A 16,467-nucleotide genomic window follows, 5' to 3' on the forward strand; every position below is an offset into this window, starting at 1 on the left:
ATTTGAAGAAAGAGCCTAGAGACTGCAAGGTTCACTGTTGTGTTGGACTCCCCTACTTCGACGCCTCCCTTGCGACGTTCCCAGCGCAGATCCCGCCCACTGCACGCGCTCAGGCTCCACTTCCGGCCTCGGGCCGTTCCCGGTAAGATGGCGGAGGAGCCGGAGACAGTGCTGCAGCTCTCTCCGTCACCTGCGGCTGCTGCCTGCGAAGGACTTGCGGAGCTCTCCCCCGAAACAGCCACACCAGAGCCCCCTTCTTCTGGTGCAGTTTCTCCGGGAACAGAAGAACCTGCCGGCGACACGAAGAAAAAAAGTAATTTAGAGGGTAGTTTCTGGCTAGACGGGGAATTTAGTTTCGTCCCTAAAGCTAGCAGCGAATTTAAAAAGCAAAATTTAGAGGAGGGCGCGTCCCAGATATGCATTATCACTAGTCAGAAGAGAGGAAGTGTATTTTTCAGTTTTCAAGCGTGTGAGTCCCCCCTCAAGAAAGCCATCTTAGTACCCACCTTCGCGTCTAGCTAGGATGGATTAGGTGCCTTAGTTGTGGCGCAGAGTCTGGGCTGCCATGTCCTCTGTGGTATATTCTACTCTCCCTTTGAGTTAGCCAGACCTCACACTCTTTGAAGTAGGAGGTGAGTGGGATTCAGAATAACGGTAAGGTGATAGGAAGGCAAAACATGGCTTAGAATTCACGTCTTCTCACTGGTTCGCTACCTCCCCTATCAATATAGATACTGTTTGATCAAAAAACTGGAATTTGAACCAATATGAAGAATGTTAAAGGAGCTACACCCACGCATGGCACACGCCCTTAATCCCGTCACTTGGGAGGCTGAGGCAGCAGGACTGCGAGTTCGAGCCCAGCATGGACTACTCAGCGAGACCCTGTCTCAAAAAGGGTTAAGGTGTAGCTCGGTGATGGACCGCTTATATTGTATATGTGAGGACGTGGATTCAAATCCCTGACCACTCAACACAAAGAATGCTAAGGGGAAAGTAAAAGCATAAACATTCCCTTTAAAAAATATTCTGGAATCTTTGTGAGTCATTTTGTGTTTTGAACTAGCGTTTATTGTCTGGAAAGTTTGTTGTTGGAAATCGAAGAATTTTTTAAGGTTACTTGTCCTGAACATCAGTTTTCTGTGAGAAAAACAACAAACAAACATCTTTGAATTGAACAGGTTAGCATTGTCCTTGCTTAAATTTTCTCAATCCAGACTTTTTTCCTTTTTTGTTTTATGAAAAATTTCCTAAGAAAATAACAATAGTACATTATGTATCATTGCCTTCAAAGTAATTACTTAAAGATTCTGTTACAAAGAAGAAACATAGTGGAACCAAACGTTCTTTTAAATGACTTAAGAGAAACATAGTAAAATGAAAGCCTTAACATGTGAGAGTTTTTAATACAGCGGAATAGTCTTAAGATGTAGGTATGTATGTTTTCTGATCTGTGATCTCAGGGGCCTTACAGATCTTTCTGCTGTGGTGGAGGGTAACTTGATTATCCCAGCACTACTGCTTTTTTAAATCAGTCTGCCTTGAGACTGGGGGCTGTAAATCTGTGGTTGGGCACCTTCCTAGCAGCTCAAGGCCCTGGCTTTAACACCCCCACCCCAACCCTCAGTGCAAAGAGAAAAAAAAAAATCAGACTGCCTTTACATTTGGGGAAAATCATTTCCTTATGATGCACTATGATTATTTGTGGAAAATAAGCCACTAGAATCTTTGAAACACTGTTACAGATTTTGCAGGTTTTCCTTAAGTTTATTTCTTCTAGTTTACTATAAACATTTGCCTACTTTCAAAGGGTATAAGGTCTAACAGTCTTACTTAAACCTTAGTACTTGACCCTGATGATGCCTGTGTGAAAAACAGCAGAAAACAATGGCCCACAATCCAGATTTTGCTGGAGAGCATGTTTTCTTTGGTCTGCATAATTTTCTTTGGTGTTTTTTTTTCTTTTTACAAATTGAATCATCATTTGAATTACTACCCTGAGATTGTCGTCCTTTTTGGAAAATGATCTAATGAAAGACACTAAATATTTCATATGCATTACCTTTAATTTACAGGAGAAAGATTATTGACCCTGGGTGCATATGAGGATCACTTGGGGAGCTCTTGAATCAATGTACCAGTACTGAGGTACTGCTTCCAAAAGATTCTGATTTAATTGATGTGGCCTTTTGTATTTTAAATGTTTCTCCCTTGATTACTTCCAACAAAATCACCCTCAGATTTAAGAGTACAGCTGTAAGCACAATACAATAAATACTTCTCTAGCTTCTTGCTCTCTCACTCTTTTTCAGTAGTACAATTTGATGCCTAATTGCAACTGAATTATATTGATAGCTTCAGGGGATTGAGATGACAGAGAAGCAAGGTATGAAAAACAAGCTAACCAAAATCTATTACCTCCAAGTTCATTCCTATTTCCAAGATAACTGAAGGAAAGATAATTAAGTAATTTTTTAACGAGTAGATAAACTGCTTCATATGTTCTGTGTGCCTTCATTCTAGGGTAAACTTGAATAAATTGATCTTTGATCCTGATGGTTTCATATTTTAATACTAAAGAATGTAATAAGGGAGGTTAACTTTAGGGGATAGTAGCACACAATTTTGTTTTCAGTGCTTTCAATTATAGGTGCTTTTTTAAAAAAAAAAAAAAAAAGTAACTTTAAGAGACAGTTTCATAGTCTGGAGTTTCCATATCTCTGTTTTGGATTATTGACACCTTTTGATTTCTCTCTGAAGCCTCTTTTGACCCTTCCTTATATTTTATCTTTAATGCTATTGTTTTCTTTTATTTGAAAAGTTAGTCATAGAGTGCTCACTTCAGCAGCACATATACTAAAGAAGTTAATCATAGAAAATTTGATAGTTACAAAAAGTGTTAAGTAATGCCAAGTAATAATTGCCTGTAACATCTTTACTGAGAAGTACAACCTCCTTATGCCATTAAGTATGTTTTTATGATGTGTTTCTTTAATGGCTTTTTGATAATTTAAGATTGAATGAGTATGAGTTATATGCTGGATACTGTTCTAAATGTGTATTAAATTCTTTAATCCGTATAACAACCTTGTGAGGTAGGTGTTGTTATCCCCATATTACAAATGGAGACGCTAAATAACTCACTCAGGTGTATATATTTGTCAAGTGATAGAACCACAATTTAGATCCAGGCAGTTTAGAGTATGTGCTCTGCATTATATAAATTCTGTCATACAGTACATCTTTTATTTAATCAGTTTTTTAATAGCCTGTTAGAGCCTTGGATGTACCAGTTTTTCCTATAAAAATGCTCCAATGAATGTGAAATTCTTCTAAGTGAATCTTAGTACATCTTAATGTTTTCTTAGACTAGATTCCTAGAAGTATTGCCACATTGCTTTATGGAAAGGATATACCATTTTATATTCTCAACAATAGTAATGATCTATACTGTTACTCTAATCTTTACTGCTCTTGTAGGTAAAAAAAGACTTTGATGTTTTTGTAAACTTAAATACATATTTTATATCTTTATGGTCTATTTTTTTTTTCTCCAGCTTACTTTTTCATTGCTGAGACACAGTACCTGGCAGCCACGACTTAAAGAAAAAAACTATTTTGGTGCACAGTTTGTAGAGGTTTCAGTCCATAGTTACCTGGCCCCATTACAGGATAGTGTGGCAGAGGAGGCTTGCTTATGGCGTGGCAGACAAGAAACAGCGATCAATAGAGGAGCAGGGAAGAAATTGACCCCGGGGCACACCTCTAGTGACTCACTTTTCTGGCCAGATCCCACCTCCTGACAGCAAGTCAGCTATAAGCCCCTTAGTCTAATCACCTTCCAAAAGCCCCACCTATGATCACATGAGGCTTTGGGGGCACATTTAGATATAAACCACAAAATGGGAATTAACTCTTAATGTCAAATATTTCAAAGATAAGTCCCATGGGGAGAACTTTGTAGGATCAAGAAAAAAAAAAAAAAACAGAATCTTAACAATTTTACATCTTTGATTATACCTTCTGAATCATAAGTACATAAAGCTTATGTAGATTAAACATTTTAGTATATGAATGCTTTTAGATCACATGCTCATTAGATCTTTATAATTATCTGTAATTTTTTTTCCTTTTACAGTTGACATCCTGCTGAAGGCTGTGGGAGACACCCCTATAATGAAAACAAAGAAGTGGGCTGTAGAGCGAACACGAACGATCCAAGGACTCATTGATTTCATCAAGAAGTTCCTTAAACTTGTGGCCTCTGAACAGTTGGTATAGTGATTGTTTTCCTTTAAAAATTCACAATAGTTTTTGGGGGGCAATGAATGTTTTATATGTAGAAATGCATATGGACCCACATGCCACTTTCGTTATGCTCTTTTATTAGTGGGATTTTTGTAATTCATTGCATGATTCTTTGGGGGACTCTGAAATAAAATAAATTTGAGATTTGCCTTACACTGTGAACCAATTTTTTCCCCTCATTTTGGTGGTTTTTCTCAAAAAATTGCTGAATAATTACACAGAAAAATCAGGCAGAACATTTCTTAGTAAAGAAGTTGTGATTTTTGATTCTAGAGTTGTTTTTGTCTCATTCTTAAGGTAAACAATATATCTTTCCCAAGTAATGTGAAAGAACTAAAAGGTATATGCAGTACTTATTTCCTATTGTAATGTGTGTTTAGCACTTCAGGATGACATTTACAAGGATTAATATTTTTAATGCCACTGGTTTTTAATTTGACATTTGTCTCCAGGAATTTCTCTTCATGTACAGTCATGCACCACTGAACAGGGCAGACATGTTCCGAGAAATGCATCATTGGATGATTTTGGTGTGTGAACATCATATAGTACTTAGCCCAAGCCCAGACTGCCACCGAGGATATCATTTTATGGGACCACCATTATATTTGTGGTCCCTGCCTCAGTTTCATTATGTAGCATATAACTATGTTGAGAATTTTTTGTTGTATTAATACTTTGTGTCAGACACTTTTATTTGTAAGTCATTCACAATCTTGGACAGTGTTAATATAGATAGCATGTAAGTGGATAGATATCTGCAGAATCATTAAGTATTTTTAAAACATAAATTAAGAATTTATATATATAAATATTGGAATGTATTTGCTTGAAAACGAGTTAATATAAAAACTGAAATAGGAAAAAACAAGTGAAAACAGGTAAAAAGTGAAATCATTATTAAAGTGGATATTTTCAAAGTTATTTTTGTCAGTAAAAAGCAAGAAACTGAAAATTTGATCTAAGTTTGGTTGTAAGTGGCTCTCACAAAAAGGGAAAATTCAAGATAGGTTAATTGCTAGAAGTCATTTCAGGCAAGAATAGCATAGGGCCAGGGATCCCTCTAAAGTTATTTTGGTAAAGTTTTAGAAATAATTGAGTTTTACAGGTGAACATCTCCCTTTATGATCAATCAGAATAAGAAAAGGATCTGTTTTCTTGGGTGTCATGTGGAATTTAATTAAAGGGGAAATGTCAGAAATGGGTAAGAGCTTTTAGCATCACCCACATGCATATGGTAGCGAAATCCTCAGGAGCAGAAAATCTTGCCTAGAGTTCAAGTCCTAATGGAACAGTTAGGAGAATGACGACATGCTCTTGAAAGAAATGAACAGAAGCTGTATCTACTAAAGAGGTAACATAAAGAGACGGCAAGGTCAGTAAGAGTAGTACAATACAATAATTTTAAGGCATTAGTGTTTGAGAAATATGTAGAGATAGAAGAAAGGATGAAGCAGTGCTGTGACCTGTGTTAATAGGGTTTTGAAATTTTGTCATGCCTGTATTCAGTAATCTGAATAGGACCTTATTAATGTCAGCATGTATTTAATTAAACCACATAATTGCCATTTGTCGCTTTCCTAGATTTCCCATGTTCTGACTTTTATCTAGCTGCACCCCACATTATTTTAGCAAAATAGGTGGTGAAAGAAAAGAGTAATGTTAAGAATTCTGGAAAGAAGATAGTGTCAGAAGGCATAGTTGAATCTCTAAATTACCACAAAAAGCTAGTCCTAGATAGCGAAACCAATGCACATGATTAGTATTTATGCAAAACCAGGTGACAAAATATCCCCATGAACCTCAAACACTGGTGGGAACTGCAGGACCTCCATGATTCCAGAATCTCTAGACTAAGAGAAGCTGTAAGCAACAGGGTTGACATCTAACACTGAGAAAAAGAGAACCTCAAAATAGCTAAAAGGTTCTGTTCTGCACAAATTTAATAATAGTGTGGGAGCTAAGGATTTAGCTCAGTGGTGCAGTGCATGGGTGCCTTGCTAGGTTCAAGCCTCATTTCCCTGTCCAAAAAATAGTACCTGAAACTGGGGTTTTCTCTCTGAGCAGGTGATTACAGTGTGTTCACACTAAGGAGGAGTAAAAGAGCTAAAGCAGTGTAGCCCCTGAGGGCTCTCAAAACAGACCCACTTCCAGGACAGGACCCCATATGGGAGAAATTTTTGGGAAATCAAAATTGAGCCAAGGAGGAGAAAAGAGAAAGGAAGAAAAGATAAAGACTAGATCAGAGTGGAAAGAAACAGCCTGGAAAGCAAGCCTCCATATTTTTGAGTGCTATTAAAGAGCATAACAGAAGAGGGAGCTCTCAGAAGTTACAAAAACTATCCTAGGCCACCTTATTCCAAAAGTAGAAGTAAACAAACTTCACATAAAAACAATTCCAGCAACAGGAGTTATTGAGGTCAAGTCCCATACGGTGTTATTTAAAAAGAAAAAAAATAGCATCCCTCAAGACAGTGAAATGATGGCAGAAAAATATCCATACAAGACAAAACTAAAAGGCATTCTGAAAATGATACTAGACATAAAAAAATTAGCATTAATAAAACTAAGAAATAAAATGAGAAAGCCCAAGAAGAGAATTATAAATAAAAGGAAGATTATCTCAGAATGAAGACTAGACTACTGTGAACATAATATATAAGATAGATAATAGCTTAAGAAAAAAAGTAATTTAATTCTTTTAATTTAAAAGAAACAAAGGGTAAAAACTATGTGAAAGTGATAGATACTGAATATGGTTTATGGAGGGGAGGTGTTCTGGTTGTTTTGTTTGTTTGAGACAGGGTCTTGCTCTGTAGTTTGGCTGGCCTGGAACTTCCTAATAGCCCAGGCTGGCCACCTTGAACCGAAGATCGTCCTGTCTTAGCCTCCTGAGTGCTAGGATTACAGACATGAGCCACCATACCTGCAAAGTACATTTATTTATGGTTTAAAGCTCTTAAACTAATTGAATTCTTTTTAAATACAGTCACTTTCAGTTCCTAGTTTCTGCTGCAAAATCATTGAGTTCCCTGGTTCTGCATGTACTCTGCTGTCTCCATAAACTAGCTTTTCTCTTCTGTATTAACTATTCATATGTCTGCCTCTCCAGTGGATCATAAGTTCACTGATGGGAAAAATCTCACTAATCTTCATAATTCCATACCTTGTTTGGTTCTTAGTACATCACAGACACAAATGTTTTCTGAAATCAACTAAACTTTCATCAGAATCCTTTTTCCCAATTTACTTATCTTTTTGGCACTAGGGATTGATCCCAGGGCCTCTCCCATGCTGGGCAAGTGCCTTACTAGAGCCACCCACCACCCTGCCCCCTTCTAATTGAAAATCCACCAACACGGTAAAAGTCTATTCGCTTATAGTTAGAATTCCAAGAGCTACCGTAACATCTTAAATTTACCTTAAAATGTACATTGCTGTTAAATTTCTGAAATTTTTGTAATATTTAAACATGAACTACTTTTAAATAATTTAATAACATCTGTTGAATGTATATACCAAGCACTTACTTAGTATGTATTATCTCATTTTTCTTTCCTAGCAACCACAAAAAGTACAGATACTATTTTCCGTATTTTACAAATAACTTGACTTTAACTGAATTGATAATGAAGCATGTACTATTTTTAAATAATTTTATAATTAACTCTTGAGTGCATGTACCAGGCACTTTTAATATTCTCATTTTTTTCTTTTCTAAGAAACCCAAAAGGTATAGGTACTATTATTTTGCATATCTTACAAATAAACAAGCCAAGAAGTGTTACTTGTATTTAGAGCCAGGTTTCAACCCTAGATCTGTCTAAAGAGAACCCATAAACTTAATCACCACCTTATTACCTATGGGAAAAATATTTATTATTATTATAGTTGCTCAAAATAGTCTGTCAGCCAACTATACTGACACTTTAAAGCCCAGGATATTTTAGTGTTAAAATTTGGTTATATATACTGAAAGGTGTGTTTTATTTTCTAAAAAGAAAATTAACAAAAACTACTCTCCCATCATTTTCCTGCAAGGAACTTTGGTGCTACCCAGCCTGAAATTCACTACCTTTGAAAGTTTTCAAAAGTGGTAAAAGTTTAAAAAAATAAATAAATAAAACCTAGCCATGTATGTACAGAATATCTTGAATATTAGATTTATTGAGTGGAACAAAAATTCTGGTTTTTTTTTAATACACTGGAAAAGAAAGATGTGATCTTAATAAAGATTCATTTGATGAGTTAGAAGTATGGGGAAACATTCTTCAGTTTGAAGATAAGAGCTTGAAATAGCTAGATTAGCACGCTAAAAAATGCAAGTTAATCAGGGTGCCATTAAAAATGAATCTTTTTTTTTTTTTTCTTTCTTGTAGTTTATTTATGTGAATCAGTCCTTTGCACCTTCCCCAGACCAGGAAGTTGGAATGCTCTATGAGGTAAAAAGTTACTGCTTTTTTTTCTTTTTTAATGGAGTATCTGTACTTTATAGTATACATGATGTAATGTTTAGTATGGAACATTAAGTTACATATTTAAGAGCTAGCATGCCATTCTTAATTATCAAAAAGGTGAAGAGGAAATGACTTTCTAGTACTCTGCTATATCTCACACCTTGAACATAAGATCTAATTATGTAGTGATTGAAGAATCGAGTTACAAATTGTACTTCAGAGTTGTCTTTTGTTTGTATTCTCAGGAAGTTTTTATTTATCTGTTTTTATGGTTTTTTCATTATCTGTTTATATAGTCCAGAATCCAGATCTGCCTTTGTCTTAGTCACTTTTCTCATTGCTAAGACAAAATACCCGACACCCAAAGTTAAAGGAGGAAAGGTTTGTTTTGTTTTGTTTTGGTTTGGTTTTGTTACCAGGGATTGAACTCAGGACCTTGGCGCTTGTGAGGCAGGCACCGGAACTAAATCCCCCGGCCCAGGAAAGGTTTATTTGGCTTACAGTTCAAGTCCAGAGTTGGCAGGCGCTGAGGCAGAGTGGCACATAGTAGGCGAAAGTCAGCAGAAGCAAGCTAAAGGCTCTAACAGCGTCTGTCTGCCTCTTTTATTTTATTCAGACTTTAGGGCAGGTAACACTCACACTCCTAATCCTAGTGCACTTGAGCCTAGCATTGCACTATGAGTCGCTTCCAGCATCACACACTCTAGATCCAGCCACCTCTGCAAAAGCTCCACCTATGACTGCATGAAGCTTTGGGGTGCATTTAGACACAAGCCATAACAGCCTTCAAGAAATTGAAATTAAAACTATAAGAATTACTTTATTCAACATTCTTGCAGTTTCATGGCAATAATCAAAGTGTACATACTAGTACTACTGGAAAACAGCTGAAAATAGCATTTTATGGTTAGAGGTGTAGATAAGGGACAAAATGAAAACATGTAAGCCCATTCATACTTAAGATGTTCCAGGGACAGTTTTTTACTAAACATGATTATTGATATGTCTGGTAAATATAGACATCTTTTAGAAGTAGCCTTAAGGTTATTTATAATATGTATGACAGTCTTTTAGTTTTCATCTAAGAATAACAAAAGTTGCATTTTTTTTCTTTTGCAGTGCTTTGGCAGTGATGGTAAACTGGTCCTGCATTATTGTAAATCTCAGGCATGGGGTTGAACCACACAGAAGAACAACTTGCTTCTCAAAATGATTTTTCATAAAGGAAATGGCTCTGAACAGTTTTGCTGCCAGTGGCAATAGGCCTAATGAATATGAACTGCTCAACATGTATCTGCTCTGACTCATTTATATGCATAAGAAAACATCCATAGAGTGAATCGATTCACAAAAAATGTCATAAATATTAATGCACAGATCATTGTAAAAGTTTGACATTGGAGCATCTCCATTGCTCCTGCCAATTAGTATGTTTGTTTCAGATCTGCCTCCAAGGAAAGGAGACTGAAACTATATAAACTTCTTCATTACCCGTTCTTAAAGTCTCTGAAATTGTTTACTCATACTACTGGCGCTCTTGATTTTTTTATGGTAAAAGTTAATTTATTAAAGGATTTTTTTGTGTTTTGTTTTGTTTTTGGAGCTTATTCAGGGATCCTCATTTTGTTTGGGAGAATGGGTTATATTTACAGTCTATCTTCTGTAATTCCTTATAAAACATGTTGGCTGAATACCTTACCTAGTCCAGTAGAGGGCAGCCCCGCTGGCCAAAAGGATTTGGCCGTTTGGTTTTACATCATTGCCAGGTGATAATAAGAGAAAATCCCCGTGGCCAGGGATTTCGCTCAGTGGTGCCACCATCTGCCTCGAAAGCAGAAGGACCTGAGTGAGATCCCTAGTACCAAAAGAAAAGACTTTCTTGGTAACTTCTAGCAGGGATCACAAGCATATAGATGAACTGAAGGACTTTTAGAGAATAAATATAATTATGTTGGGGAACAAGTAACTTTATAAATTCTGCACAAATGAGTCATGCACTCCGTAACGTATAATATGCAGGCTTACCCAACGACAGTGGTATTCAAACAGTCCAGTATTCACGACAATGAAGGCCATCACTGCAGAGCAGATCCTGGCATAGAGGATCTTGGGAACCCTTCAGTGGTCTCTTACACCCACCACATTCAGCGAACGGGTTAAACAGAAAGCCTGACGAGGTCTGGATGGTTGATTTCTATTCTCCATGGTGTCTCCCCTGTCAAGTCCTGATGCCAGAATGGCAAAGTATGGCCCAGACATTAACTGGACTGATCAATGTGGGCAATGTCGACTGCCAACAGTACCTTTCTTTTTGTGTCCAAGAAAATGTTCAGAGATACCCTAAGATAAGATTTTATCTCCAAAAAATCAAAGACTATCAGTATCATAGTTACAATGGTTGGAATAGGGATGCTTATTCCCTAAGTATCTGGGGTCTGAGATTTTTACCTCAAGTGTCCACAGATCCTGACACCTCAGACTTTTCAATGAAAAGGTTTTACAGGGGAAAAAATCATTGGGTGGTAGATTTCTATGCACCTTGGTGTGGACCTTGCCAAAATTTTGCTCCAGTTTGAGCTCTTGGCTAGGATGGTTAAAGGAAAAGTGAAAGCTGGCAAGGTAGACTGCCAGAAAGCCAGAATCCAAGCCTATCCCACTGTGAAATTTTATGCCTATGATAGAGCAAAGAAAAGTGTTTGGGAAGAGCATATAAGTGCTAGAAATGCAAAAATAATTGCTGCCTTCATTTATAGAAAATTGGAAACTCCAAAATCAAAAGAGAAACAAGGTTGAACTTTGTGGATGTGGAGATGAAGAAAAATTGAAAGAATTCTGAAAAATACCATCAGAAAAGGACGCCTTTTAAGAATACTAACTGCATTTATAATGGAAGTTAATGAACCCAGTCTTGTACTGATAAGAATTGCACTACCTGAAGTGTGTACAACACTGATGTAAAGGAAAAATCTGCAGACTTTCTGGAGGACACATCACAAATGTTTTAAGTTCTATGGACTGTATTTGTTTCTTTGTCGCATCTTTCTTGTTGTTGTTGTTGCTTTTAATGATTCTTTTAAAAAACAAAAACCCATTCTTAGCTCAGGGCCATACAAAAACAGATCACTGGCCAAGTTCATTCCATGGGCCTAGATTGCTGCCCCTAGAAACGTTTTGCTGTCTGGCTCTGCCATGAGCCTGTTCGCTGTGCACGGTGGAATATTTCTCAGTAAAAAGATGGAACTTGGTTATCAAAAACATGCAAATATAGGGGCCGGTGATTTAGCTCAGTAGTTGTGCTGCCTGCCTCCCAAGCACAAGATCCCGAGTTCGATCCCCCGGTACCAAAACACAAAAACATGCAAATATGGTAAAGTAGATTTAACATGCTTTCATACTGTTTTATACTGAAGAAATTCTCCATTTTGCTTTAAAAGAGGAAGAGATTTTTTATTTTTTACAATTGAGAAATTTTGCAACAGTAAGTATAAAAATCTTACGGACTGCTTTATCACTCAGAAAAGCCAGAAGGGGGAGAATTCACAGTGAGTAAATGGACCTCTAAGCTACTCCAACATAGCAAGTAGAGTTCTGTATTTTTTAAATGTGTGCATTTATTTTCTGAAATTGCTTTCATAAAAATTTTTCCACTGACTTCATTTTTTTGAGGCATCATTTCTAATATTTACATATTTACTTTCTGGATTTTCTATTTATTTACATTTATTTTTTCATAGCTGTGGTTTTTCCACTCCAATCTACTCATTCAAATAGGAAAAACTTTTATAGATTTATTTTACTGTAGCTCATAATGATACTCTGGTTGTTGCTGTGACTAACAATGTCAGAGGCTGCCTTTACCAGCTAAATGTTGGCATAACAAGTTATTTTTATAAGAAAATCAAGTATATAAATCTAAAATGGGATCTTTTAGTTCCTGGGTTGTTCTGATTCAAAAACGTCACAAAATTTTTCTTTGCATTTCAACAAAACTGCGAGTAACCTCTAGTTGTTTAGTTACAATTCAGAGTGTATGGAATGCTAAAAATTTCAACTTATCAAAAGAGGTTAATGAATAAAAACACTGCCTTTTCCCCCAAAAAAACCCCAAAAAACAAATGAGTCATGCAGTGCTTTTTAGTCGCGTCATTTAAGATTCTTTAGTCACAATGTTGTTACTTACACTTATTTATAAATGTCAAAAGAACTCGCTGAGTAAATCTGACAACATCGTGTTCATATTGTATTTTCCAAATTGAAAGCACTCACAGAATAATTGAAAAATAACATGTTATGTGTATTTTGTGTCATAACTAAGAGTATTGTTTTTACTGATGCTATTAGATGGGGCATCGTTCAAAGTGAGAGTCAATGTTTTTTTCTTCTGTATTTGTTATGCCGTATTTTAAAAAAGCATTCCAGTAAATCAAATTGAATGTCCACAAACAATCTAAGGTAAGTACTGGAGTTCCAAGTGTTTATTTTCAAAGGTAATATAGTTGGAATGATACAATTTTGTCAAAAGACTTGAGCTACACTTGGATCGCTTAAATCCCAGAATGTACTTTATGGCTAGTGGTCAACTACATGTTAACATTAGGAGATGCTAAGGAACAATTCATTTTACAGTGAAGTAGTAGCTGTCTAGTTCTCATTTTGTGCTTAAGAATGTGACTTCTTTATTTCCTGTTACGCCAAGGTCCCTTTGTAATAAATTACTACAGCCAATAGCAAAGGAATAGTACTGATAAGGTGAATTGTACAAAATTTTAACATTAGGAAAAAATCTCAAGTTAGATGGTTATGGAAAAGATGTGTTCTCGGCTTTTGGTTTACTGAAGGAATATATGTATAGACACTTAAGAAATAGCAAATACCTGAATTTATGTATCACATTTGTCACTGATACATCATATAATAGAATATTTACTACCTCAGTCAAAAATACTTGAGTTTGAATTTGTAAGATCAACTTAATCTATTTCATTTAAAAAACTTACTAGCTTATTAAGTCTATGGGTAGAGTTAGAGACATAACTCAGTGGTAGAGGCCTGGTATGAGGCCTTGAGTTCAATCCCCAGCACTGTTCATTAAATGAATAAATTTAAGATTAGCTAAATATAGATATGTTACTTATTTTCATCCATAACTACCTTGAAGAATATGTAGGACCTTTAGCTTTTACAAACCCTATTTACATTGTCTCTTGATTTAGTCTTTCTTCACTAGCTTTACAGCATTTACTTGAATCCCTGTAATCCCTGAGTTAATTAGGAGGCTAGAACCAAAAATTGTTTATTCATAAATATTAATGTAAAATTTTGCTTTGTCTTCTTGTACAAAGACCCACAGCACATAAAGTGATATGATAATTAGCAGACTATGCTCCCATTTTTGAAAGTATTTGCTTCATAGAGTTCCTCATATTTAGGTCACCAGGTTAAGAATGTTTTATCTATAATGAAGATAAAATCAGATACTTCCTGGAATCCTGATTTCTAGAAGTTTTAACTTTAAAGGGACTTTAAATATGTTCTTTCATTAAATGAAGAAACTAAAAACTGTAAAATGTGTCTCAAGCTGTATAATACAAAGTTGGAAAACATTTGATGATATTGAAGGAGTATAAAAATGAAAAACCTTTCATACAGCTTCTGCCTCATTTCCAAGGACTGTAGTACTTTGAGTAAGTTTTTAGCACTAGGGAAGCCAGCTATGGGCCACATAAAGACTGGAAAAGTATTCAAAAATGGTTAAGTGTGTTTAGTTTAATCTTAATATTATGAACCTACCTGAATCACTCAAGGTGACTTCTCCCTTAATAAACTACCACTATTAATCACTTAACTGCATAATATTATGAGATCCCTGATTTGGAGGGTGGGATGTTACTTGGTACCTACACATACTGAGTGATTTAGCTTAGAAAAGCAACAATGAAGGAAATTGAAAAATATTTTGTATGGCAGAAGGTCATCAGAATTTTAAAGCTTTTAATTTGTGCAGAACTCATTTTAGCTGACAAAGCAAAACAGCTGAAAAATAAAAAAATTATCCAGGGACTGTGAATGTAGATCAGTGGCAGAGCCCTGGATTCAAGAAAGAAAAAAATGCAAGGCAAAAGGAAAATGACCAATAAAGCATGAAATTTTGGCAGTTGGTTGCAAGGCCTTTGGAAAATAACAAGGAAGGATTAGGCAGTGGTGGGTAGGGTTGTTTAGCCCTGGTGCCTTCCAGGCAGAATTAACAGCTCTGGTAGCTGAAGAGCACACTGGAGTAGATTTTCTAACCTACTTCATTGACATCTCAAAAGGGGTTATAGAGTGCACTTGGCATGTAAACGTAGGGACTCTGGGCTATACCTACCCAGAGAAGATGAGACCATGAGTGTGGGGACAGAATGAGATTTAGAGAGTGAATGTGCCCGTGTAAGAAAGATCTTTAAGGTATTTAGGGATAAAAAAAAAAAAAAGGAATGAAGTGAAGATCAAAAAGAGGAAAGTGGAAAATGAATTGTCAGAAAATTTGAAGAGTCACCTGAAATGCTGAGAAGTTAAGCTTGTATTTGATTTTTGTTCATTTCATACATTAATGGATTAGGTAGCTGAAATAAGAGACTCAAAACATTAACAAAACAACAAAATTTTTTAGTAAATAATGAAAAGCACAAGTTACTTGAGCCCCTCTTAATCACCTCCCAGGGGCAAAACACACCACTAAGGCTAGCTTCTAGGATGCTTTTTTGTTTGTTATTTGTTGTTTTTTTTTTTTTGGTACCGAGGATCGGACTTGGGATGAGGGAGGCAGTGGAACCACTGAGCTAAATCCCTGGCCCTGTTCGTTGTTTTTTGAGATAGGGTCTCACTATGTAGTTCAGGCTAGCCTTGAACTCACTATGTAGCCCAGGCTGGCCTCGAACCTGTGGCAATCCTGCCTCGGCCTCCCGAGTGCTGGGGCTACAGGTGTGCACCCACCACCACGCCGGCTGTAGAATGATTTCTACCTGCATTCTTTTTTGAATAATGGCGATTGAGCTGCTGTTTTTCCTTAACAACATTATTAGTACATTAAAATATGACATTGTGGTACAATTAAACTGTATTTTATATAGTGGGGGAGGGGCACATAGGAAAAAACCAGACCATTTTGATGGAACTCGACCTTTAATAATCGTAAACCCAATTTATTCCCTGGATCCATTTATAATGAGAAGAAATCCATAGTTGCATTCAAATTACTGTATAAATTATCTCTTTATCCCCCAAAAGCCACCTCACCAACAATTGAAACATTAGATTCTCTGCACTGGAGCTTTCTGGTTTTTTGAGACAAGATCTCGCTATATAGTTCAGGCTGGCCTCGAACTCATGATCCTTCTGCTTCGGCGGGCTAGGGTTACAGGCCTGTGCTACCGTTCCTGGCTCTGGACGTCTTCAGACAATGTTTGACTTTAAAATCAAGCCTGGAATACGTGGCTTTCCATTGTTTCATCAGTCTAACCAGAACCCCAACTCTCCTGTTAAAACGGACTTAACACTATTGTACATTAAAAACAAAAACAAAAAAACCCTTCGTTTTCATTTGGCCTGGGGTATATAATCAGTAGATCCTAAGGATAAAACAGTGGCTCTCTACCCTGGAGGTGGACTCATCTTCAACCTTCTGGGGCGTCTCAGGACTCCTCTCCTCTTTTGGAAAGAAAGG

At 36.5% G+C, this 16,467-nt stretch overlaps 1 protein-coding gene across 1 annotated transcript; it reads left to right on the forward strand.

Annotated features, from left to right (window-relative positions):
• The first annotated feature begins 107 nt into the window (after positions 1-107).
• Positions 108-10,352, forward strand: Atg12 (autophagy related 12). The gene is made up of 4 exons (XM_004836174.4): positions 108-313; positions 4,139-4,275; positions 8,688-8,750; positions 9,885-10,352. The coding sequence occupies exons 1-4, from the start codon at positions 148-150 to the stop codon at positions 9,942-9,944; spliced, it is 426 nt and encodes a 141-aa protein (XP_004836231.1). The 5' UTR covers positions 108-147; the 3' UTR covers positions 9,945-10,352.
• The last annotated feature ends 6,115 nt before the right edge of the window (positions 10,353-16,467 follow it).

Source organism: Heterocephalus glaber, unplaced genomic scaffold, assembly GCF_053883595.1.
Source record: "Heterocephalus glaber isolate CG9 unplaced genomic scaffold, H.glaber_assembly_v1.0 deba00001606, whole genome shotgun sequence".
Lineage (NCBI taxonomy): Eukaryota > Metazoa > Chordata > Mammalia > Rodentia > Bathyergidae > Heterocephalus > Heterocephalus glaber.